The 27,581-nt window shown below is 34.3% G+C and overlaps 1 protein-coding gene across 1 annotated transcript in view; it reads left to right on the forward strand.

Moving 5' to 3' along the window:
• Positions 1-23,521, forward strand: part of nolo (ADAMTS-like no long nerve cord) — a 704,571-nt gene extending 681,050 nt beyond the window's left edge. Inside the window, exons 16-27 of the mRNA XM_085942742.1 lie at positions 2,235-2,417; positions 2,648-2,800; positions 4,105-4,298; positions 6,989-7,151; positions 8,518-8,610; positions 9,938-10,054; positions 16,226-16,590; positions 17,629-17,788; positions 18,052-18,217; positions 18,348-18,496; positions 19,388-19,538; positions 21,863-23,521. Of these exons, the coding sequence (XP_085798868.1) occupies positions 2,235-2,417; positions 2,648-2,800; positions 4,105-4,298; positions 6,989-7,151; positions 8,518-8,610; positions 9,938-10,054; positions 16,226-16,590; positions 17,629-17,788; positions 18,052-18,217; positions 18,348-18,496; positions 19,388-19,538; positions 21,863-21,972 (2,004 nt within the window). The 3' untranslated portion in view covers positions 21,973-23,521. The remainder of the gene's footprint in view (positions 1-2,234; positions 2,418-2,647; positions 2,801-4,104; positions 4,299-6,988; positions 7,152-8,517; positions 8,611-9,937; positions 10,055-16,225; positions 16,591-17,628; positions 17,789-18,051; positions 18,218-18,347; positions 18,497-19,387; positions 19,539-21,862) is intronic.
• The last annotated feature ends 4,060 nt before the right edge of the window (positions 23,522-27,581 follow it).

Consider the following 27,581-nt stretch of genomic DNA (forward strand, 5'->3'; position numbering starts at 1 on the left):
GGTACGATAGTATAAATACGAGGGTGGGTCAATAATTCCTTAGAAAAAAGCATTAAAACAGTTTTTATTTTTGTATTTTTTTTTTATTTCTCAACATTATCTCCTTGGAGCTCAATACACTTGGTTAGACGTTTCTCAATTTTTTTTAAACCGTCAGAAAAATAAGTTTTCGGAAGGTCCTCAAAATAAGCATTTGTCCGATCGATGACTTCTTCATTTGAAAAAAAACGTTGTCCAGTTAGCCATTTTTTTAAGTTTGGGAAAAGGAAAAAGTCACTGGGGGCTAAATCTGGCGAATACGGTGGGTGGTCGACCAATTCGAACTTCAATTCTTCAATTTTAGTCATTGATCGTAAACATGTGTGAACACGGGCATTGTCCTGATGAAAGAGGATTTTTTGCCTGTTTAAATGAGGCCGTTTTTCTTCAATTTTGTTTTTTAGCTGGTCCAATAAAGATGCATAATAATCCCCTGTTATTGTTTTTCCTTTTTCCAAATAGTCAACGAAAATAATTTCACGTGCATCCCAAAATACAGTAGCCATAACCTTACCAGCTGATTTTACGGTTTTCGCCTTCTTTGGACATGGTTTGCCTTCGCAATCCACTGCTTTGACTGTTCTTTCGTCTCGGGAGTATAGTGGTGTATCCATGTTTCATCTACAGTCACAAAGCGACGAAAAAATTCATCCGGATTGCGTTGAATGAGCGACAACAGGGCCTTAGAGGCCACCACCCTATTGCGTTTATTGTCGACTGTGAGCAAACGCGGCACCCATCTTGCAGAAATATTTTTCATGCCCAATTTGTCATGTAAAATAGAAATGACGCTACCTTTTGAGATCCCTGTAACCTCAATTATCTCACTCAACTTTATTCTTCGGTCACTTAACACCATATCGTGGATTTTATTGATCATTTCTGGTGTAGTCACCTCTACAGGACGTCCTGAGCGTGGTTCATCCTTTGTTGATGTACGACCACGTTTAAATTCATTTAACCAGTTATAAATAGTTGCAAGTGAAGGAGCAGATATGCCGTGAACTAAATCCAACTCATTTTTTATTTCCTTTGCTGTTAACCCTTTTATATTAAAATGTTTAATAACAGCTCTAAACTCAATTTTCTCCATTTTCCATTTTTCCATTTTCCACAAGCAAATTTTTTTTTTAAATGTACGAGAAACACACAACAACCCGACCAATCTGATTGAAACTTCGCAGCATACTGAATCGGTAGTGCCGCTGCATGAAAACAAACCGCTTACAGTACTAGTCGCGCCACCTGTCGGCTTTTCTAAGGACTTATTGACCCACCCTCGTACAATGACAGTACATATTATGTACTGAGATAGTTACGAGCCAGGTACTTAGATTCGAGTGACATTTTGATAAATCAGTATTCGTAATTTATACAGTCAAAAGTAATACTTAAACATTATATTCCAGTACATAATTATATTGAACGAGTCAGCGGTTTAAATACGAGTTGCTGTGAATTTTATTTATTATTACAGTCATAATATAATATGATACTATAGGAATGAATATTAGACTAATTTTCCATTGCGATACCGTATTTAATATCGCCAATCAATCTACTGACTCAGGTAAACAGTTGTTTACCGGTATACGAGTCGCTGGGAATTTATTATTGCGGTCGAATAATTTGATACATTAAAAATAGATATAATGATCAATAATATACTGACAGCTACAAATCTAATAAAATTGGAGACCATATAATATACGGTCATCTCTTTTCAATAAGAAAACTCACGGCTAACTGTGCTACATTGAAATGTTTTACGTACTAACACAGACTGTGACCTGCTGTCAGATTGTCTCTTCTGATCACATTCATCGCAGAACTGCTAACTGCTTCTCATCATGAGGACATCAAATCTTTTTTAAATTCACATCTGATATTTTAAATAGTCATAACATCCAACTAGCAAGCCCAAAATAAATTCTATAATAATTATATGACCGCATAGATTTAGTTCTCACATTCACATAGTTGGTAAAGGGCCTATCTCTGAAACCGTGGGTGCAGGTTCGATTCTGCATTTGTTCAACAATCACATATTGTGTGTTTCATCCAGAGCAAGAACCTAATGAATTGGGAATTATCTAACAATCATCCCCCATAAAAAGATATCTGTGGAAGCCTATATGCCAGCTTATGAGTAATAATAAAAAAAGTATTAACTATTGCTGTGGTCTATTTTCCAGGTGGAATGTAAGCAGATAATGGCCCAGTCGCACGTCGTGGAAAGACCTGATGCACTCTGTGGCTCCAAGAAACCGATAACTAGCAAACCCTGCAACCCCAAGCCCTGCGTACTCGACACTTCGACTCCTAATATATCTATATCCAACACGTCTTTCATTCAACATGATCCAAAAAAGGACAAGGTATTTAAATTAAATTGATCTTTATTACAAACAACATTGACTGAGACATGTTTCGGAAGAAGGTCAGCAGATGTGCTAGTGTTGGTGTGTGTATATTACTGAAGAATTACCAGTATTTTAGTTTTACATTCTGCCGCTGACCGTCTAAAAACGCGTCGCAGTCTGAAAGTAATTTTTAAATATTTAATATACTTTTATAATATAAAACTATTTTATTTCAACTATTTCAGGTGACTCTAAAAGTGGGTGGATCAGCGACGGTTTTTTCCGGGACCCAAATAAAAATAAAATGTCCCGTGAAGAGATTTAACCGCACGAAAATACTATGGGCAAAAGACAAAAATTTTATCACCAAGTCAAAAAAGTTTAAAATGTCAAAAAAGGTAAGACACTATATTATTTATATTATCTTTCATCAATCTTTATTAACGTACAGATACTGGAGAGGTTGCAGAGTGTCCACTTCTGAACCTGTGAGTCATAGATTCAAATTCAGCGTCTAGCAAAACTCATATGTTATTATTTATCAATGTATGTTTGTTTGGTCCATAGTCTTTAATGTTCGTTAATACAACTTCTACTCTGCCTATGAGCAAAAATGTTAACTTAACTTTTTAATTGATCTATGTAATCTTTTCATTGGACCAGATGCATACTCATAGTGGTCTTATGTGCCTTAACTTATATGGCTGAAATCAAATTATCAAAGTACCTACAATACTATATTTGCTTCGATTCTGTATACAGTAATACATGATTATTTTGACAGCTGCCATTTTGGTTTCTAAGCTTTCCCGCTAAATGTGTGGTGGTGCTAATCCCTTATCGCCTGACTTCGGCCACATAAGACCACTTGTGAATAGACAAATGTAACTATGCATCTGGCCCTTTGATCAGTACCTACATATAATGTAATATTTTTTCTTTAAAAAACTGTCGAAATACTTTACAGATAAGATCACAGTGTCATAATTCACATATACCAATAATACATTCGTGATGGTAAAGGTCTTTCAGCCAGAGTTGGTGCGACACAGATACAAGAGACTGTGTGTATTGGTGAATTTCTGAAGAATACAGTATTTTTTTCGAATGCGTCTGTGTGAGTATTCAGCCGCCTCAACTCTGGTTGTGCGATCTATACCTACTGTTTTACAAGCTGCCAACATAAAAAATTGACAGCTGTTAAACTGAGCCAATTTGATTTTTACTTGCTTAATGGCTCAAATAGACTCTATGACAGTCGGTCATATATATGCCGTAAAATCCGTTTCTTATGTTGGCGTCCTGTGTCACAGAGTGTAAATACGATGTCATAGACTGTCAAATATATGTCAAACGATCTATAACAGCCTTCAATGTCATAGTTTTTCGGCTCAGTGTAAACACCTCGTTCCTCGTTCCTTGTCACACCTCTCTCATAGATTTTTTTGACATATATTCGCTTATGTGTAAACGGAATGGCATAGATTTGATCATAGACACTAAAACGTTCTTCAAATATATGTGCCCGATTGTCATAGAGTGTATTTGGTCCTTTGTATATGGAAGCTTTTAGGTTAGGTTAGCTGTCATTGTTCGTTAATTTAACATTCATGATTCAATTAAGACATTGAGGTAGTCACCATATAAAATTAACTCCTGTTATTAACTGGTGCTAAAAGTTAATACTAATTTATTGCTGCAGGGAGCCCTGAGGATTCAAGAGCTAAATTTTCATGACGCCGGAGTTTATACATGCGTGGCTGGCCAATCTACAGCGGATCTAACGCTGATAGTGAAACAGAAGCCCGGCGAATTCGCCAGTTCTGAAGAAGTGGAGAGACAGAGAGCTAGCCCTTTAGATGACCCAAACGATTCTGTGGATAGGTATGCTGAAAGGTAATTGTTACTAATACCTCCCTTTGACATTATTCTAACTTCATATATAAAGCACACAGAATTCTCCGTACTTTTTCAGACTGTTGTCTCCTTTTTTAGCATATTATCATAACACCCACATTGGCTTAAGCGTCAGCCTATAACGTCATGAATCCCAGGTTCGAATCCTGGGTCTGGCAAGTAGACATATTGTTTTTTAATTTGTGTTTGAATGAGAGTATGGACCTACATAATAGGTTGAGCAAGTGGCTGATATCCATTTGAGGCGTCTAATTACAAAAAGCGACAAGTCCACAATTCAATATTTTCGGGAAACAACAACAACAAGCTCCAATTATTTGTTTTAACGTGAGATTATTTTCTCCGTTGTATTCAATGTCAAAATTAGAACCAAATGGCAATTTGTTTCAGCCGATAAACTCTTAAATGTAATAAATATTAATAAATATAGGCAAAATATAATTGGACGTATCGCTATTTGTACTTCACTTTTTAATTTACGCCGCATAAGGCACATAATATTTCCGTGGCACTGTCATAAGTTTACCAGATGCTACGGCATGGGAGACGCCCTTTTCAATATTGAACGTTCCCTTATTGGTTGAATTAAACACGCGCGAAATCAACCAAGCTTTAAATAATACGAGGGTGGGTCAATAATTCCTTAGAAAAAAGCATTAAAACAGTTTTTATTTTTGTATTTTTTTTTTATTTCTCAACATAATCTCCTTGGAGCTCAATACACTTGGTTAGACGTTTCTCAATGTTTTTTAAACCGTCAGAAAAATAAGTTTTCGGAAGGTCCTCAAAATAAGCATTTGTCCGATCGATGACTTCTTCATTTGAAAAAAAACGTTGTCCACTTCGCCATTTTTTTAAGTTTGGGAAAAGGAAAAAGTCACTGGGGGCTAAATCTGGCGAATACGGTGGGTGGTCGACCAATTCGAACTTCGATTCTTCAATTTTAGCCATTGATCGTAAACATGTGTGAACACGGGCATTGTCCTGATGAAAGAGGATTTTTTTCCTGTTTAAATGAGGCCGTTTTTCTTCAATTTTGTTTTTTAGCTGGTCTAATAAAGATGCATAATAATCACCTGTTATTGTTTTTCCTTTTTCCAAATAGTCAACGAAAATAATTTCACGTGCATCCCAAAATACAGTAGCCATAACCTTACCAGCTGATTTTACGGTTTTCGCCTTCTTTGGACATGGTTTGCCTTCGCAATCCACTGCTTTGACTGTTCTTTCGTCTCGGGAGTATAGTGGTGTATCCATGTTTCATCTACAGTCACAAAGCGACGAAAAAATTCATCCGGATTGCGTTGCATGAGCGACAACAGGGCTTTAGAGGCCACCACCCTATTGCGTTTATTGTCGACTGTGAGCAAACGCGGCACCCATCTTGCAGAAATATTTTTCATGCCCAATTTGTCATGTAAAATAGAAATGACGCTACCTTTTGAGATCCCTGTAACCTCAATTATCTCACTCAACTTTAATCTTCGGTCACTTAACACCATATCGTGGATTTTATTGATCATTTCTGGTGTAGTCACCTCTACAGGACGTCCTGAGCGTGGTTCATCCTTTGTTGATGTACGACCATGTTTAAATTCATTTAACCAGTTATAAATAGTTGCAAGTGAAGGAGCAGATATGCCGTGAACTAAATCCAACTCATTTTTTATTTCCTTTGCTGTTAACCCTTTTATATTAAAATGTTTAATAACAGCTCTAACCTCAATTTTCTCCATTTTCCATTTTTCCATTTTCCACAAGCAAATTTTTTTTTTAAATGTACGAGAAACACACAACAACTCGACCAATCTGATTGAAACTTCGCAGCATACTGAATCGGTAGTGCCGCTGCATGAAAACAAACCGCTTACAGTACTAGTCGCGCCACCTGTCGGCTTTTCTAAGGACTTATTGACCCACCCTCGTATGAAACACAGACTTGGCGCTTTTTGTAATAAATCGAGACTTAAACTTTTTTTTTCGTAGGGTTATGTCGCGTTTTGGAATTTATAGATTAATACAAATTGTGTAAAATTATACAAAGAATACGTTCGTATTTTTTTCTCGATTTTGACCAAATGTGGACTTATCGCTTTTTGGAATTAGACGCCTCATTTATCATAAAAACAAAAATCTGTCAAAACAAACCTCTGTGGAGGTCCATAATGATCTTATTAGGATCGGATATAGTCAAAGTAGGTATTGATATGTATTTGCCTTTTTTGAGCATCCTGTCTAAGCTCTTACTGTGTCCTCCAACGCCCCACCCCCTTTACCCTTGCATTTTTTATTAAATTAAAGAATAATAAGTTATATTATTTATTTAACACTACAACAGGACATGCGGACCATTGACAGTAGTGTGGTCAAACAGTATTGCAGTAGTAGAAGTGAAATAATCACATATGATTAACCTAACTCAAATTAACTAATATTGTGCACAGATTATCCATAGTTTACTCGGAGGAAACGCCCATCAGTACTGGGCTAATGTAAGGTAAAACGAATCACATTGAATTGCCTCGAATCTAAGCCTAGCACAATCTGCTATCACTCTTTCCAATCCTAGGCTTCTTTGAACCTAGTTTAAAGGAAGAACCCCGCCATCTACTTCATTTGGTTCATCTATTGGCAGAATGTAATTGTCACTATCAATATTGTATTTCCAGAAATGACGGGCGGTATAAACCTTTTACGGGCGGAAATGGAGAAGATCAATCGCATGAACAAAGACCTGGAGATCCTTCGGCAATATATAAAGAAAGAGAAAGAAATAAACAAAAAGCAAGAGAAAAAGAACTGGAGAGAGAAAGAGAAAGAGAAAGACAAATAGTATGTTCTTGTAATAATATTATATAGCTACAAATTATTATAACTAATAAAGTTGACAAGTAAAATTACAAGAGGTACATAATAAGTATATTAAATTCTGCTCTCTGTGATCCAAATAAAATAATTTTAATAATCCCAGGTAATTGAATGCACTGATGCCGGGTCACAATGATAGATTTGTATGCTTTTATAGCTGTTTTCTTTATACTGCTCTATTATATCGTGGGTTACTGCCAAAAGTTGTTAAGTTCCAAAATCATGATATGGAGTAATTTCTATTTGAAGTTTGACATGCCCTCTAAAATCAGGCATAAAGCTAATTTCTTTTTGCTTTATGTGCATGATCCATATAGCATACATAATTATATATAGACGCATAAGCCGTTGTTAACTCTAAATAGCTAAATTATTGACTTACCAACTTTAGGCAGCAACATTATACGAAGATGAAATTGGATACGACTCACATTCATTATACCCCGTTTACACATGCATGGATTTACTAGTGATAGTACGTATTATCGCGGCCCTAACAAAAAAAAGCATGTGTAAACACATATTATCGTGCAAATTGCAGGATTGCATGCATGAGTCAAAAAATTTCAGAAACTTCTGAATTTTCACGCAACAATTGGACCGTGCAATATCTGCGCCTATGCAGTAGATCGATAGTAGCGAACCTGCCATTAAAAAAACCAACTACACCGCGCAGAGACTCATTTTGAGGTTAACCGATTTTCACGACCTGTTAAATAGTACCAAACAATCATAACATCGCGTCTCGCTTATTCTTGATGAATGAGATTGGCGAGACAGTCAGTACTTTGGTGCATAGATTTTTACTGGCAGCAATAGTGTGTACTTTAAACTATCGATACAAGACGATAACTGTTTACATGTAAAAGTCCTTACTGTCTCTTCAATCTCATTCTTCAAGAGTAAGCAAGACGTGATTTTGTCATTTTATGGTACTATTTGACAGGACCTAGTGAAAATCAGTTAAACTCAAAATTCATTCATTTTTTTGCCGGCAGGTTCGCCACTATCGTTAAACTATTGAAAAATTCTCAATTGTAGCATCATAATTCAGAAGCTTCCAAACTTTTTAGATTCATGCATGCAATCTTGCAACTGCAGGATTGTACATGTTTACAATGTACATTTTCTTCTTATGGCAATCCATGCACGTGTAAGGTATTACTTTGTCTACCAGAAATAATGACAACTATGTCCAGTTCGTTTGCACGATTTGAGAAACTGTTTCATGAACAAGAACCTCATCTATCCCACTGAATGGTGTTTTTAGGGTGCCATGAAATCAATTTTTAGAGAATAGAAAGTAATAATATGTTTTAAATGATTATAGAAAATGATGTCCACTACACAGATGCCTAGCAGGTATTATCCTCAGCCTGATGATGACTACGGTGATAGGGAAACTGGATCTGGAAATAATGATGTAAGTTTGTTCACTCTTAGAATTGACTACAATAATTATGCTGATTTTGTAAATATCTAACACGTTTAAATAATAATATGTTAGAATAACCATAAAGAATTTTATATTAAAAGTATTGCTTATAATATTTCCACTAACATTAAAGTAATAATTGTAAATGCAACAACTAAAAACAGGACCTAAGTAATTATTAATAATTTTTGTGTAGAAAATCGATTAAAATATGCGTGGTGTTTGGGCTAAACGTGACAATGATCTTGGTGTTAAATACTTTTGTTTTTAAATAATGGTGAAATAAATTATAGTTTTCATGCATAATATCATTATAAACTCCATATTGATTTGACGATTCATCTTTAACTGATCATTTTACGATAGCCTGTCAACAATTTTCACTGATTATAATCGTGGGCGTACAGGCAGAAGTCACTAACTCCAAATACACAGTTCTGAGAATATCAATGTTTTGTGTTTTTGGTGTTCTTAAAATGGTTGTAAAATCTTTGTTTTTGAGTTCTTCATTACTTTTTAATATGTTCAATAATCTTACATCGTGACTTATGCCAGTCAAGCAGCGTTACTTTTTCTATATAATGACATTAAAATCTCAATTTCGTCAAAACTGGAGTTAGTGACTTCTGCCTGTACGACCACGATATGGTCCCTTAATGCTACCCTACGTTTGATATTAGGGATAGGCGATAAATGATATTACACATTTTTTGTGTATATCCCTGTTGTCATATTTCATCAAAAAAAATTACATCACGTTTTGAATCTCCACCCTACTTATTTGTTACAAAAAAAATTGTTAAATAAATAATGTCATTTCGGAAAAAAAATATATTTATTATATTTCCGATTACGAACATAATATTAATTACAAGATAGCAATGGCGAAGGGTGGAGGTAGGCTGTGAAAATCTGCCATAAATAATACATACTAAACTTTGTTGGTCAAATGTATTTGTTTTCATTGAAATAAGACTGCATATTGCATAAGACTTAATTCAATAAAAACGAATACGTATGACTAACAAAGTTTAATGCTCACTATTTATGGCGGATCCTAACAGCCTACCTCCACCCTTTGGTACTAAAATATAGTAATTATGTCGTAGGCACAACTATTTACAAAAAAATGTCAAACTGTCACACATAACATTTTGCCCAAATGCTACTATATTTTATTTAGACCATAATTGTAGACGTTGTATAAAATCTAATAATTTGTTTCGATAGCGAGTATTGTCTTGTGACTAACCAATTATTTGACACGAGCGTTGTGTGTTAATTTTTCCGCCGCCTCGCACTGGACTAAATGTAGGACGAGAGCGTAGTCCCGTCTCAAATGTCGGTGGCGGGTGATCTACCCAGCTCATCACAGCCCAGCTCGGCCTCCCGCCCAATGCCGCATTTCATGAGGCTCCTCTCCAACCTGCAGGTGAGAAGAATTCAACTCGGAGACGCAGCCCCATCACCCGGCAACCATTTATCTTGCTGTTGACTGTCATGTGTAAACAGTGCACCTAGCTTTTGGTCTTGTGTCATGTAATCACCATGCACTATTATCATTCGAAATTTATCACCATTTTATTTCTGTCAATATACAGAATTGCAGGTCTTCATTGTAAGAAGAAAACTAGATAGGTAGTTGACTATGAATGGTCCCGATTAGAGGTGGGAAAACTGGTCGATTTTGAAGACTGAGTATACTTACTACCAGAATAAAAAAATACTTAGTATCAAAACTTGTTCCAAAATACTTACTAGTATTTGGGATATTATATAGAGCGTTTGGCGTACTTGACTTTTTAGAAGTCATTTTTACACAAATTATTTATATAATTATTATCCATTTACACAATCACACATAAAATTTGAATTCAGTTAATAAGTTCCAATAATTATAACACTAATAATTACAAGATAAAAAGAACTTTTTGAATTATTATGCTCAATATGCTCAAACTTGTACTTGATATGAAGTAAATTAAAAACAAACAAACAAACAAATATAGAATACTGAAATGTCATTTCAACATTTCATTTTGATTTCCATAGTAACGCACGTATATATTAATAATTTAGTTGTTAGGACCCTAGCAACCTATAATAGTGGATTGGATTACGGATTTCTTCTGAAATAACTTTTCATAGAAAACAGAATTAACTGAAAATGAATTCAATTCTGCTTAAAGATGGCTAAAAGTATTAAAAGAATGCATTGGCATCGTGTTCTGATATATTCTAAAAGTTTCAAATGTCTAGCTAATCGGGAAGTTAGTTAAAAATCGATTGCAAGATTTGTACCGGACAAATAAGAATACGAGCTAATAAAATCGAGAAACTCGACATGACAAAACCAGATAAACGCAGAATAAATGTTTATCAGAACTCGAGCTCTAGTACCTATTCCGGGACTTGAGACTGACGTCAACCAACATAAGTCTCATACTCAACTGGAACTAAAAGTAGCTTCATATTATTACTATAAAACGAACCACCATTTCTGTCCTTCCACTATACCTACTTTACAACTGGGGAGAAAGAGAGAGCAATGACAGTTGAGTGTATCACGGCTCAACATACATGTATTATGTTATCTCGCTTGCGCGCATTTAATGTCAATAGTATTGAAAGTCTACGAACAGTACCCACTAACGAGTCGCGATGATCTCATCACATGTGTTCGAGCAAGTATCTTGGAACAAGTTTATTGGGCTACACATACTGAGTATGGGTAGTTGCATGCCGAGACTTGAGTACACAAACTGGTGACAGTATTTCCAACTCACCTCTAGTCCCGATGCATTGAATGTCGACTGTATGTAGATCTAACTAACAGCGAAAGCTATGCATAGATGAAAATAGAATGACAGATACCAAAACCGTGACTAACATGGCAACGTTGCGTTCCATAACCAAAATTGTGACCATATTTTAAATTACAATTTTTGGAAAACAATTGGAATATTTTTTAATCAACATACAATGGTAATAATATGAAAATTACTTAAATTTTAATTGAATAATTATGAATGAATAGTTAGTATTGTAAACATTAATTAATTTAATGGTTACTTTAACGCCAGGGCCGGATGTACTATAGCTCAGGGCCCCAAGGTTGAGAATATAAAATTTAATAACATTTATGAGCAATCCATGAAGTACCCTAAGCGAATGAATTTGCAGGGTTGAAAAGCTTGACAAAAGTAGATAGCTACTTTCAATGAAATTCACTATTTCATACTATTAATGTGTTCAGTTACAAAATATGTCCATGCACTTTTGTTTTCCGACATAGATATTCATATAAAGATGTTCTTAGTATTGATTAAACTGAAGAAGTCAACGTAAACGTTAATGACACCCAAAAATCATCATTTTCATACCTATTATATAAATATTAACAATTTTTATTATGTTATGATCTCATGCAATCATTTATTCTTATTTATGTATGTCGCACCATCCATAATATATTTCTTAGTGTTAACTAAATGTGTATTATTTATTTTGATCTCTTCACAAAAACCCTGGATGAATGTTTTATGCACATATTCCTTCAATAGGTAATAGACATTTATATTTCTCACTATCTATTGTTTATGCTTATCTTACAATACCATAAATTTAACAGCCATTAATCTCTATTTGAATGCTTGTTAACTTTGCAAAGTCGAATATATACAGTACTCTCTCAGTAATCCGCCACCCCAAAAACCAGACAAATGTTCAATTAGTGAAAGCGGCGGATTATAGTGCATACATACAAAATATGGTAAAAATTAAAACAGGTATTTCTTAATAATAGTTGTTTTTTGAGAAATTTTTACTAGAAAATTACAGTTTTATTTATAATCAAAATCAAGTATTTACTAAATTGTACATATTTATAAACTAAGTTTATTAACTAAATATTAAACAGTAAATCACTTGACACAACCAGTTGTTCAGTGAGGCAGATATTCTTGAATGGTTTAGGATTCCTGGCTTTCCCTATGACCAAAAGCTTCAGTTTGTGTGTCCCAGTTGTATTGGAGCACGGCATAATTGTGATCCTTGGGCACTTTCCTCCCTGGTACATTACTTTCTTCGCGATGAACGTACATTTTACGAAGGAGAAGTTTCCAAAATAAACCCGTCTCATCTGCGTTGTATACCTACTTGTACGCGGCGGACTACTGAATTTGACAATCGATTACCGGCGAATTATAGAGCTTGATTTTATGCTTTCAACTAGTAAAAATAACGGCAGATTATAGTAGTTGTCGGATAATCGAGCGGCGGATTACTGAGAGTGTACTGTAATATGTTTTTGTTGTCATTTAATTGATTGCTTTGCTTAGCATAACCAACAAAAAAATTAAGAACATTCACGTCAAATATTAGATGGGAAACAGCGGTAAATTTGTCAGTTCAATTTGTATATCGTTGTGGTGATTTGTGGATCTATAAACGCACTACAATATAATATAAGAATTTTTACTTGATTTGCTTTCAGCACCATAAATGCGTGTCCAAAAATTTGTACGTATGCAGTTTGCCGTATCACACTTCTCTATAAATTGTTGTATCAGAAATATATGGTCGTACATCAAAGACTGTCCAACCTCTTTGGGTCGTATAGTACTGAGATATAATTCATGTCTAAATAAAACACGATTCTTGTCGGTTTACAGGAAGTCAGCGGTCAACAAATTTTGATAGTCGATGTACTGGATTATTTATTAAGTTAGGTTAGGTTAGGTTAGGATCTAAAAAATGTATGATCAAAAGGTATGCGCACATGCGTCAGCACTTTTTAAAATTCACTAAAACGTACCAAAACAACACGGAACTGCAGAAAATACACACAAATAGCAGGAAAACATGAATTTAGGACACATAACATTGAGGTTGCACTGTATATTTTCATTGATGAATACAATTAACTACATAATATGACATACGAGATTGATGATACTTTGGCAGGTCTCAAACAATATTATAAATTTTGGTTTTTTTTTAATAAATAAATACACATAATATAAATAATTAGGATGTTGATGAATGCAAGCATGCAATGCTTTCTTTCCATGCCACATGATGTACCATTAATTGTAATTTGAATCTTTGACACCAGAAGCGCTAGTGTTCTTTACACATTTTATGTCAAAAATAATAGTTGATATAGAAAAAGCTTGTCACCATTAAATCATAATGTTGCTAATTTTCTTGCATTGTGCCTAATTTTCATACAAACTTATAATATAGTGAAACCCTGATTCTACGATTTTCAAGGGACCCTAAAAATAAAACGATAAATGCGGGATATATAAAATAAAACAATCGACGTCTTGAACTATTTTAAGTTTCTCAGCTAGAGTTCTAGTTTTCTTCATGGGGGGCATTTTAGTTGCGACTTATAAATTTTCGTGATACGAGATGCGAGGCAAGTCTGAGTGGCCTGTGCAAATAAAGCAATGCTACTGAATGGTCAGAGGAGATGGGAGATTGATGGCCGAACGATCTGTGCAAACAAAGCATAATAAAAAGTATCATAAACAATTCATGAAAGCGAAATGAAAAATATTCAAAATAAAACGGTCAATTGGGATGTTATTTGTAATGGGACCATAATATATTTGCAACGAAGCATCATAAAAAGTGTCATAAACAATTCTACGAAAGCGAAATGAAAAATATTCAACAAAAACGGTCAACCGGGATAATATTAGTGACGGGACAATAATATTTAGATGATAGATCGAGGAAAACGATAAATCGGGGAACGGTTAATGTGAGATTATTTAACATTGTTCTTATGGGCTTGGCGGGACTTTCAAAAATGAACGATGCATGTGGAAAAACGATTTATGCGAGAACGGTAGATCGGGTTTCCACTGTATGTCCATCTCCATTATTTGTACCACCAATTGCAAACTTTACCGTAGTTAATATGCTTGTTATTAAATTATTTGTTTACAATTAATTAAACATTTAATAATCATTGAGTCCGTATAATTTAGTGTCATCGCCCGCCTGGCATTCTATTTTAAACTACTATTTTGAGTTGCCATTAATTATTATTACAAATATTTGTATCTTTCTTCAATCGGCATCGCTATGTCTGTTATGTCAGTCTAAGCTTAGTGTTTGCTACACAGAATCTATTTTGCTGTAGATATAATGAGTATCGACATCCTACACGTTTGGAATCTTTAATCTTGATTAATTCAAAACTAAGACATACATGGCATGGTGTTAAAAATATAGACAGTCATTGAAACAGAAAACTGTTACATTCTGAAAGATGTGCCTAAGTAATATGGTGATAAGTGGCGGTAAGTCATAGCGTACTCTTCAATGTCACGGTGAAGGAACTCTGATTGATCACAAGGAATTGTGAAGGAACAACTGCTGCAGCATGTAATCATATTGCTTTATCATTGTTAAATTTTACTGTGCACGTTGGCATCTCATGTAGATCAATTTTCATTGTTTAGAAAAATAATGTTTTTCAATATAATGCTTTATAATTTATTATTTGTCTTGCTTGATCATAGATAATTATTATAGGTACTCTCTACTCTATACTTATTGTGTTTATAGGTATAGGCTGCTTAATTAGGTAGGTATTAATTAAATATTTTAGACTAGATATCTAATAAAAAAATTGCTTTATCAACCAAAAAACCTTGCTATAATATTGACTTTATAAAAATATTTTGAATTAGGTTGGACTAGCCATGAATATAATTATCTATAATCATTGTTGCCGTATTTTTCCTTTGTTCTTTTTGATTCCAGTATCTATGCATTGTCAATAATAATCTAGCATATCAAACAATCCATTGAATATGACAGTTATCTACTCTTAGTAGATAGTCAATAAAAATTATATAGGTATACAGGATGGTACATTTTCACCCCACCTTTTGAAGTGATAATGCACCAACTACGCAAGTAGACTCGAAAATATAATATAATATACCCATCGTCATGAGCGTTTTTGGCCTTGACAACAACGAATAGCAATTACAAACAACGATATAACTAATTAAACCGTGACGTTGCTTGATTTGATTGGTTTATAACTACATAATGCTAATGTTAAAATTTTTTAGGAAACCAAAAAATATCTATTGGTCACCTTGGTGGCTATTATAACACTAAACAACAGTCTTCTCTCATATTTTCTTAGTTCAAATCTCACCGAAAACTATCGGAGATTATATTTGGAATTAGCATTTAATTGCTGACTATACTTACTAGCATATTCATTGTGCTTACTAGCATAGTTCAGAATTATTATGGTCTGTTAAAATATAGTCAGGTAACTATCATTATAAAAGTTAACGTAAAATTGACAGCATTGAGAGGGACCATTCATAATGCCTATAAGCCAATTTGTCACCCCGATTGTTTAGTTGGATTGATTATAATAAAAATGTATATATTTAACTCACGACTCGACGTAGAGATTCAAAATGACATTTCACGATCGGGCCAGACAGTACTCGTGTAATTTGACTACATTTCATGTCGGTATGCATTGTTATATCATTTTGTTTACACAACGCAGTAATTTTATTCAACCAATGATTACCCGTTATAATGATATGTGCAGATGCTTTGGCCTTTCCAGACCTTCAGCAACTCGCGAGGCCACCGCATGGTCAGCGAACCTGCCTACCGGCTTGCGGTCACCGATGCTCGCTCCCCAGACTACCCCTCCACCGGTATGAATGCCAACTCCACCGACAACGGACAAGAATATGAGGAACGTTACTCCACGATCATGAGTGATGAAGAGCCGGCCAATAGCTCAGCGGCTGGGACTCTGGGGGAGTACGGAGAGGTGACGGATTACGAGTCCGACACGGCTAGCACCGCAGGCACTGGCAACAGTGTCTCCATGGAGAGCAATTCCGTCTTCACAGATGATCAGGATTACTACACGACTGTTGGGGAGAAGATGGGAGGTGGTTTTAGGTAATTCTTATCATAGCGTTACAATATTGTTGTATAGGTAATGGTTACAAATGGATAAAGTGTAGAAATTTTTCTAATGTGTTTCTTATGTGTAATGTGAAGTTGTTCAAAATTATGTAGATTCAATAAAGAATGTTGCATTCTTAAAATGAAGTGCAGTGCTACCATGGATTTATTGGAGGCATCTAGTGATAAAATATGAAAGACACAAATTAATACATTTTACTGATAATTTACATTTTAGAATATTTAAAAAATCAATATGTTTATATCTAAAAACACTAAATTTTTTTATTAATTCAAAGATAAAATTACAAAAAAAAACTGCTATTTACTTATTTCTTGATTTTACTTATTACAATGTTTTTATTACGTTGTATTCTTATTTGTCCGGTGGTTGTTTATCCGGTACAAATCTTGCAATCGATTTTTAACTAACTTCTCGACTAGCTAGACATTTGAAACTTTTAGAATATATCAGAACACGATGCCAATGCATTTTTTTAATACTTTAAGCCATTTTTAAGTAGAATTAAATTCATTTTCAGTTAACTCTGTTTTGTATGAAAAGTTATTTCGGAAGAAATCTGTAATCCAATCCACTATTATTGGTTGCTAGGGTCCTAACAACTAAATATTAATATATACGTGCGTTACTATGGAAATCAATTTGAGTGTCAAAATGACATTTTAGTATTATTTCTACCAAATACAAATTTTTTTGATCGTTTAAGCTAGTCAAGTCAAGTTTATATGATTCAACAGAAAATTTAAAGACATTGTACATAAAAAGTTCTTTTTATCTTGTAATTTATTTTATAGTTATGTTATAAAAAATGTAATTTCAGTTCTCTAGAATTTTTTTTTTTTAATTATAATAACATCTTAAATAAAATGCAAATAATATGTATAACTTTAAATCCTTTTTATTTATATCGATAATATCAGGGACAGCTTTGGTACACCGAAAAGCCTAATTCGATTCACATTATTAATTTGCACATAAAATGCAATACAAGTAAATGCTGTTGTTTTCAGGATGTCAACTCTAAGTGAGGAGGACAGTACAGGAATGATGACCGTGTTGGGTAAAGGAAAGGCGGAGAACGTCATCTTCGACTGGATCGTCACAGACTGGTCTAAATGCTCGCTCACTTGCGGAGGCGCCGGCTTTCAGATGAGGGCTGCTCAATGCATGGTAGGGATTTATCTATATGCTATTTTACATCCAATTAAATACACCAAGTTGGAGAACACAGTCTAGACCAGAGGTGACGAACCTTTTCCTGTCAGAAGGCCGCATTTAAGAAACATACATAAAAATGCATGTACAGTCATCCCTCAATTTACGCGGTAGATACGTTCGCTAACTGTGGGAAATATTCAACTTTTTTTTTTCACCACGTGAAAACAACTAAAATTAGCTCACACTGTGTTACTAAATTTATTTGTTTATTTCAGGTACGCCTAGAAAATTCTACACAGAACGTAGAGTCATCGCTTTGCGAAGACGCCGGTTTGGAAACACCTCTGACGGTGCAGAAATGCGGCATGGATCAGTGCCCGACGTGGCTCGCCAAGGACTGGTCGCCCTGCCACAAAGCCAGGTGCTTCGACTGGAATACAGGTATACTTAAAAACTCATCAACCAATAATTACTCGCATACTTTGTATAATCAAATTGAATAATTTGTTTGATGGGCTGATTTGGTCAAATAGATTAACTGCTATTTTGAAGTAAAATGTTTACATTACAGCCATGCAAAGGAGAGTGGTGCAGTGCAGTGGGGAGTCAGGAGTTGGGGTGACGCCGGCGCTGTGCGATGCCACCCAGAGACCTCCGCACCGCCAGGAGTGCTACAATGACAAGTGCAAAGGCGTTTGGCGGACCGATCACTGGTCTGAGGTACGCACACATCTGCAAATATCCATATTCAATCCAAAGAAGATCATAGTGGTCTCCACAGAGTGGATGTTATATTAAGAAACTGTTGTTTTTACGAAAAATGGATGTCAGTCACATGCTCAATCTATTGGCTCCATACTATGGAGCTTTGACACACATTGAAAATTAAAAAAAACAACATGTGAATTTGCCAGACCCGGGATTCGAACCCGGGACTTACAACATTATAAGCCGACATGTTACCACTCAGCCATTATGGGCAACATCACAAATAATATAGCCTTGTGAAAGGGTGATTGTCATCATATTTTGTAAGCATCCACTGAAAAATGACGCCCACGGTGGCCGCGCGGCTTAAGCGTTGGACTATCACGCCGTGGGTCCCAGGTTCGAATCCTGGGTCTGGCAAGTACACATATTGTTTTTCAATTTGTGCGTGAGTCAGGGTATGGACCTAATAGGTTGAGCAAGTGGCTGACATCCATTTCTCGTAAAAAACAAAATCTGTTAATACAAACCTCTACTCTGTGGAGGCCCATATGATCCTATTAGGATCGGACATGGTCGGAAAAATGACAAATGAAATATTTATTTGTAAGTTATATTTTCAACAAATCAACAAATAAGAGGTTTTTACATCTCTGAAGTTACATGTTTAATCGAAAACCTAACTGGACGAGATGGTGAAATTTCTTTTATTGTGTCAACTGTCAAATTTGGTGGATATACCTACATTGTATTATTAAAAATATAACACAATTTATACTACTAATTCCACTTAGTTAAATTGTGTTTTATTTTAATTTATATGATGACGAAAGGCCAAGAAAAATATCTTATGGCAACAATATCAGTTAAATAAACTATTAATAAGTTATTTTATTTATTCAGTGTGGGGGGCCATGTGGTGAGCAGGGGGCCCGCTATAGGATCCTGCGGTGCGTCTGGTTTGGGACAAAGCGTCCGGCAGGGAGCGCTTGTCGTCACAGACCACGGCCCGCAGTTGTGAGGCCCTGCATGGCACCGCCATGTCAACATATGCGTAAGTATTACGCGATAATTTGTTTTGTCAACATTAGCCACTCTGTCAACCCAAGGAATTTTTAGGTTACACATAATATACAGCCACATTTCGAAGGCCATAACTCTCTCTGATATTTCCTTGTTCAACGTTTTTACTCTCATTCCATTCTCATGCTGGTAAAAAACCAACTGCACAGCCCAGAGACTCATTTTTAGGTTAACCGATCTTGACAACCTGTTAAATAGTATCAAACAATGATAACATCGCGTCTCGCTTACTCTTGAAGAATGAAATTGGCAAGACAGTCAGCACTTTGATGCAAGTAAATCCATGCACGTGTACAGGCGCTATTACTTTGTCTGCAAGAAATAATGACAACTGTGTCCAGTTCGATTGCATGATTTGAGAAATTGTGTCATGAACAACATGCTCTACTATCCCACGAATTGGTGTTTTTATGGTGCCATGAAATTAAACTTTAGAGAATAGAAAAGAAAGTAATAATATGTTTTAAATCAGTGGTTTTCAAACATTCTCATCTCGTGTTCCCTCAAACGTTAGAATCATACTAGCCAAAGTGCCGCTCTGGTGTAACCTCAAAATGTTACCGCCTAATATTTTCAGCTTCAAATTTGATGTCTTTTACCTACTTTTACTACAATAATTCAGTAATTTGCCGCCCAAAGAATGCATGACCTAACACCATGAGACATTATCTACCCCCTTAGATGTTGAATCAGTGTGAACTTCTACATAATATTATAAGGATATTCTTAAAACTAGTTACTAAAGTGAAATAGGTGCTGTTCAAAAATTATTTTATATTGTGAGAGGTCACAAACTAATACCTACAATAATGGGATCTATCATTGTGATCGTGCAACTGCGTATTGTATTAAGATTGTCTGGAACTATTAATTTTTTCAAACAGCTTACGTATTGGGAATATCACCAATACAGTACTCTCTCAGTAATCCGCCACCCCAAGAACCAGACAAGTGTCCAATAAGTGAAAGCGGCGGATTATAATGCATACATACAAAATATGTTAAAAATTAAAACAGGTATTTCATAAAAATAGTTTTTTTGAGAAAATTGTACTAGCAAATTACGGTTTTATTTATAATTAAAATCAAGTATGTATTTACTTAATTATGCATATTTATAAACTAAGCTTATTAACTAAATATTAAGCAGTAAATCACGTGTTCGTATTCTTGATTGGCTTAGGATTCCTGGCTTTCCCTATGACCAAAAGCTTTATTTTGTGTATCCCGGTTGCAATGGAGCACGGCATAATTATTGTGATACGATCCTTGGGCACTTTCCTTCCTGGTTAGTACAACACTGGACGGTGTCCCTTTGACACCACCATTGAGAGTTGAGGGCGTTTTATACAGAAAGACTGTAACTGAGCTGGTTTTAAAGACTGCATACGCGTCATGGCAAGCAAAATGGGTGGCTTCCGCCAAGGGCCACCAGACATTTCTTTACTTTCCGGATGTCTCGGCGAGACATATGACGAGGAGATTGTTGCCGACCCACTGGACCAGTTAATTCTTGACTGGCCATGGAAACTTTGCGGCCAAATTACAGGAGTTTGGCCTGGCAAGACATGGGTCGGGTTGCTCATGTGGACATGACCAGCAGGACGCAGAGCACGTACTGTGGGACTGTCCACTTATGGGCCTCGAACAAGCGGAGTCGTTTTCCCGGGTCCAACCCCATTCGGGCCCAATAGGGCACGCGGATATGGTGGCAACCGAGGCCAATTTTGTGGCCTTTACTAAATTCACCAGAGCGTATGGAGAGCGGGACAACGCCGACTCCCCTTGCGACTCGTCAAACTAAAGACACTTTGATAGTTGCCGATAAATAAATAAAATCCATTTACTTTTGCACTTCGGTGCAAGGTTGCATCACCAGTCCCGTGCGACTCCGCTCGGGACAAAAATGAGGGCTTAAATTCTTTGAACTGGCACACTTAATGGTTATGATAGACGGTCGCGCATCGACGTGACTGCATATACATAACGGGAGCGGAGGCGGGAACCTTTTTCCAAACCATGTTTCCTTCCTGGTATATTACTTTCTTCGTGATGAACGAACGTTTTACGAAGGAGAAGTTTCCAAAATAAATCCGTCTCATTTGCGTTGTATACTTGTACGTGGCGGACTACTGAATTTAACAATCGAATACCGGCGAATTATAGAGCTCGATTTTGTGCTTTCAACTAGTAAAAATAACGTCGGATAATCGAGCGGCGGATTACTGAGAGTGCACTGTATTAGGAATATCACCAGTAAGTATAGTAATTTTTAATAATGTTTTTGTTTTACAGAGACAGACTGCAAAGATACATCAAAATTTTGCCAAAACGTGAGAGCGATGAACATGTGCCGCGTGCAGAGATACCAAATGCAGTGTTGCCAGTCGTGCCGAAAGCATTAATGAAACTCTCGGCCGCATCCGGCGACATCCAATTTGTTATTCAGATATTAATTAATTTAATAAAATGATGATAATGTTTGAACAAAAAATATTTTGACGCTTCTCCGCAGAGAGAGTACTGTACTGTATGTAAATCTGGATGATTGAATTTGATGATGATATTCATATAAATAGTCTATTTAGTTATAATACTAAAAAGGTATAACCCATGTCAAGGAATGTTTGAAATGAATTGATTCCATCAACGGAATGTCTTGTCATTTTATTCCGACCACAAAATCATGTCATTTATTTTTGTCCAATGCTACGTCCTACAACTCCATCGTGACATCTCACAGATTGTTCTTGTAGCAAACATTTTAAGTTATAAAGTTAAAACAAAGTGTTTTGTGCCAACAGAGGATATCTATAACTCTTAACATAATACCTCGTTTACACGTGCATAGATTTACTGTTGACAGTAAGTATTATCGCAGCCATAATGATAAAATGTACGGGTAAACATGTATTATCCTGCAGTTGCAAGCTTGCATGCATGAATCAAAAAGTTTGGAAGCTTCTGAATTCTCATGCGACAGTAGAGATTTTTTCGATCTGCGCATGCACAGTAGAACAATAGTGGTGAGCCTGCCAGCAAAAAAAACCAACTATACTCATTTTGATGTTAACCGATTTTCACTACCTGTCAAATAGTACTATAAAATGACAACATCGCGTCTCGCCTACTCTTGAAGAATGAGATTGGAGAGAGAGTCAGCCCTTTTACGTGTAAACAGTTATTGTCACGATAGTTTAAAATACGCAATATTTTTTTTTTTTTTCCCGACCATGTCCGATCCTAATAGGATCATATGGGCCTCCACAGGGTAGAGGTTTGTATTAACAGATTTTGTTTTTTACGAGAAATGGATGTCCGCCACTTGCTCAACCTATTAGGTCCATACCCTGACTCACACACAAATTGAAAAACAATATGTGTATTTGCCAGACCCAGGATTCGAACCTGAGACCCACGGCATGATAGTCAAACGCTTAAGCCACGCGGCCACCGTGGGTGTCAACGCAATATTGCTGCCAGTAAATCCATGCACGTGTACAGGCACTATAAAAATTATTAAAACTGGATTAGTGACAAAATTAAGATGTGTTTATTTCTTTATTAACATAACCCAACCTGTACAATGAATAAAATAGCAAATTGTATGGGTAAATGAAGAAATAATTGTGAAAAATATTATTGACTAAAGACGGTGAACAAAAAGTTTTCAGCTACATAGTTTTATTATAAAAATGTTAACACAATATTAATTGTCGATACTATAGAGATTTTTTTAAACTGTATTTATACTTAATTTCAATTCTAGAAAGTATAAAAAAATTATGCGTTGGCAACATTCAATTGTTGGTAAATAAAGAAGAAAGGCAGTCTGTTTTGACATTTTGTGGGGAGACATTCCGTTTTGGATCGAATCTATGATAATGGCAAATATTGTAATGAACAAATTATTTACGATAAACGAATATTCCAATTTTTCAATGTAGGTTTTCTAAAAAAAAATGTATTGTAACATATAATTATCGACATATTATAAATAATATTACTACCTATTATTAGATAACTAAGGCTTTATGACCAATGATGTCCGTAATCTGATTAATAATTATCTTTTTTTTTCTCTTCAAAATCTTATTTCATTACGGTAATATACATTTTATTATTTAAGCTTTTGAATAGCAGACATTTAAAATTCAAACTGTTATAAAAATAACTTGCTTTCTTGGACAAAATTAATTATAAAAACAACTTGTAATAATAAATTGTCATTTAATTTCCTTTGTTTTGGTATTTTTTTATATCTCTATTGAATGTATGTATATGTTGTAAATATATACCTAATCATATTAGCGATATTTCACTGTGCTTAGTACTAAACTATATTCTGACGATTACAGCATGTCAAATATATTAATTATAATTAAAATTCTTTGGTTATTAGCTAAATAACACATGTATATATAAAAAAAGTCTATTATATAAGTGTATTTAATGAATTCGACATTTTTTTATTTCAAAGACTTGTTAATTAATGTTGACAGAAAAAGATTCCAAATTGAATTTTAATTACTATTTTATAAGAATGTATTGCTAAAATATCGAATGCAATGAAGTACAGCAAAACTTTGGAAAAGAAAATGTTGGATAATGGATCTCTCTTTAGTGCTTTCCATTCTTTTCTGTTTCCACTCAGTTCTTCTTCTTTTCTAAATGATGAAAATACTTAACAACAAACGTAACAGTGTTATATATTATGATTATTTTTTGACTTTGTACATTTGATTTTTCAATTCGGCCCCTTAGAGTCAAAGAAAAGTATTTCATTTTTCTCTACTTTACAGGAGACCCCAAACACAAGTAAATTTGCATTCCATAGACATTAACAAGAAAGTGTTTGCAAGAGATATGTATTGACTTATCTTTTATCCATTGAATTTTTTGATAAGTTTCTTTGTTACTTAACATAACATGTCATTTAATGTCCAGTTCCTTACGTGACTCAAAATTGTTAAAAACTAAGATAGGTTTCTTTGACTCTAAGGGGCCGAATTAATATCTGTGAAAAATATGTTTTATTTTTATCAGTATTCTTCCATATCCCATAAGTAATATAAATAAATGTCTATTTGATGTACGCAAAATTATTTGAAAAGAGCACTATTTATATGTGCTCAGAATATTCAATTACGTTCAAAAGTTTTGCTAGCAGTTCTAATAACCATTTTATTTATAATTTTATAATTTTATTTTTATATCTTTTTTATTATAAATTAATATGTTATACCTATAAACAATGTTACATGCCATCCCTGCATAGAATAGAACCTTTAAAAATGCTTTAAAATAGTAATATAAATGTTCCTCAAAATAAACAGTTTATATTATTTATCGATAAGCATTTCAAAGAGAAATTATACTTATTACTAGAAGGTTATAATATTATAAATTATCCATTGTGTATTATAATTATTATACTATGTCCTTCTAAAGGGTATTCGCAATAATTAAATGTTTAAATGCACAATTATAATTGTTACTAATTAATACAATATTTATATATATTACGATAAAATATATTATACGATTTGCAATAGGATAAGCCCCCTTAAAGATTTTTTTACAGAAAGGAAATTATAACATATTAATTAATTTAATATTATTATTTACATTCGAATAAAATATTCAATATTTTTTTTAATTTATTTGATAACACTAATAGAAATTTTAAATTTATATTTACTGTGTATTTTTTAACCCCGTATTCACTAGTTGTATATCCACGTTTCGTATGATCATTGCATGTTGGTGTGGAGAGACAATTGTTGCGCGTCAGAGTATGATAGAAATATATTGAATGAGTTCGATTGGCCATTTGTCTGTTTTTCATTGTCACGTCAAGAGGATGGCAATATGTCACTTTATTAAGTCATATAATAGTGGAAAAATTAAACTTTTGACAACTCTAGTGCGCTGGAGTTAAATGTGATTACTGTAAGTACTTACATCAACAATATTGCATTGCTTGCTCTTACTCGGCGTGCCTCCCACTGTGTCTCGTTTTCTGTCAAAACTATCCAACCTCGCAGTAATGTAGTATGGCTACAATTGTAGAGACAAACTGATGGCTACTGTCATTGTAACACTTGTATTGTATCACCGAATGATACACAACAATGACACCATAGAGTATAGACAGTAAATTATTTCAGTTTCATACCATATTCAAAAACCTTCCCACTTTCTTACTCTTTACATGAGTAAACTATTCATTAGGTAATAGACAATTTTTTATTCATCGAATAATTCACAAGATTTAAGAATGGAAGTACCTAACATTCTATAATTTGAAAACACTTCTGAGAAATAAAATAACCACTAAGTAATGCAATTTAGAAAAGCTTTTAGTTAACTTTGTCCCAATTAGATAGGACACGTATAGCATGGTGATCAGTACACATGGGCACGAATCCTGTGGGACGCATATTCGAATTCTGCCGGGTGTCTTTTTTTGTAGTAGTTATATATTGCTCAGAAGTATTTTGAAATTATATTCAATAAAAATACAATGATTCTTTTCGGTGAAATTGAAAAAATGTTGCTTAATTTTGAATAAATCTCAAGCTAAGTCAATTAAACAAAACAATTACATAAATATTTGCTGTGCATAGTTTTAAATAATAATTATGTTATATTTTATTTTAAATATTATCCATTTCAACATACAACGGAATGGTTATTGGCACGTTGAAGCTAAATTTTAATAATGGAATAAGACACATAAATACTGGTTTATTCTGTCTCCTGATTTTTTGATGTACATAAAACTATTTTGTTAAGGTTCTGATTGTAAATCATACTCGAAAAAGAGGCAGAAATATACCAATATAGGTGTGTGATGTTTATTAAATTTTACTCCTTAATTCCGAAACAAATTTCAAAGCTAAAAATTTTAAAATGTATCAACAAAAAAAGCATTTTTATTCAATAATTCAAGATGAATTTCGTTTTAAATACTTTGACAGAAATTTGTTAGAAGTTTCATACTGAATAAATAATAATATTATTATGTTATTTTAATTTTCTATAGATTAAAATAGTTACTTTGGCCAGTTCAAAGATGTCATCATCATCATAATATGATGATTTATTATACTATATTGAAAACAATTATTTATTATAATATTATTATAATAAAAAAATCTTCTCTATACCTTCACTAATCATTAACTATCCCGCTATGCCATATAGTTAATTCCAGTCTACCCTGACTACAATATGAAACACGAAGATGTACCTACATAATATTAATTTTGTTAATATAGATACCAAATTAAGTAAAATTATTTTTGTTTTAATTTCTCGATCATTGTGAAAATTGCAGATCGCATTCTTGTTTGAACTTGTAATGTTACTTTAAAGTTTATTTTACGAAAATAAAATAAGGATTTACGATAATTAAATACAAATGTAGTTTTATTTTTTTTAATTAATATTCTTTATACATGTCCACTCCTTACATCAGGGGTAGTCAACCTGGCTCAACCGCCCACTAGTGAGCGTTCCAGCTTAGTAGGGGTTTTAAAAACACTTTCCAAAAATTGAGCTAAATATCCAGTACCTATTTAGTTTCGCAGCATCAGCCTCAGGGATGTCTTTAATAATTTAATTAATTAAATGTAATTTCATCAGACTTCATGCTTCTATATATGCAAAGTAGAAATAAAAAGATAAATATAACTACAGTAAATTGTTTTATAAATATTTATTCTGCCAAACTTAGCGAAAGTCTGACATAAAGTATTTGATAAGTCATTATTTTTATATGCTTTAACTTGCTGTAACTCTGATTCATATCAACATTACTGTGGAACCGGTGGGCGGTTAGAAAATTTGACTACCAACAGAAATACAAAAGTGGGTGGTAGGTATAAAAAGGTTGACAACCCCTGCCTTACATGAAGAAATCGGGTACGATGCAGTGGCTCTGAGAATCTTTTTCACTGCCCAGTCTTCTTATGTCTTCCTAGGTTATGCTAACACCTGTAGCTCCCAT

This window comes from Rhyacophila brunnea, unplaced genomic scaffold, assembly GCF_057557595.1.
Source record: "Rhyacophila brunnea isolate RB1 unplaced genomic scaffold, BYU_Rbru_1.0 scaffold_15, whole genome shotgun sequence".
In the NCBI taxonomy this organism is placed as follows: domain Eukaryota; kingdom Metazoa; phylum Arthropoda; class Insecta; order Trichoptera; family Rhyacophilidae; genus Rhyacophila; species Rhyacophila brunnea.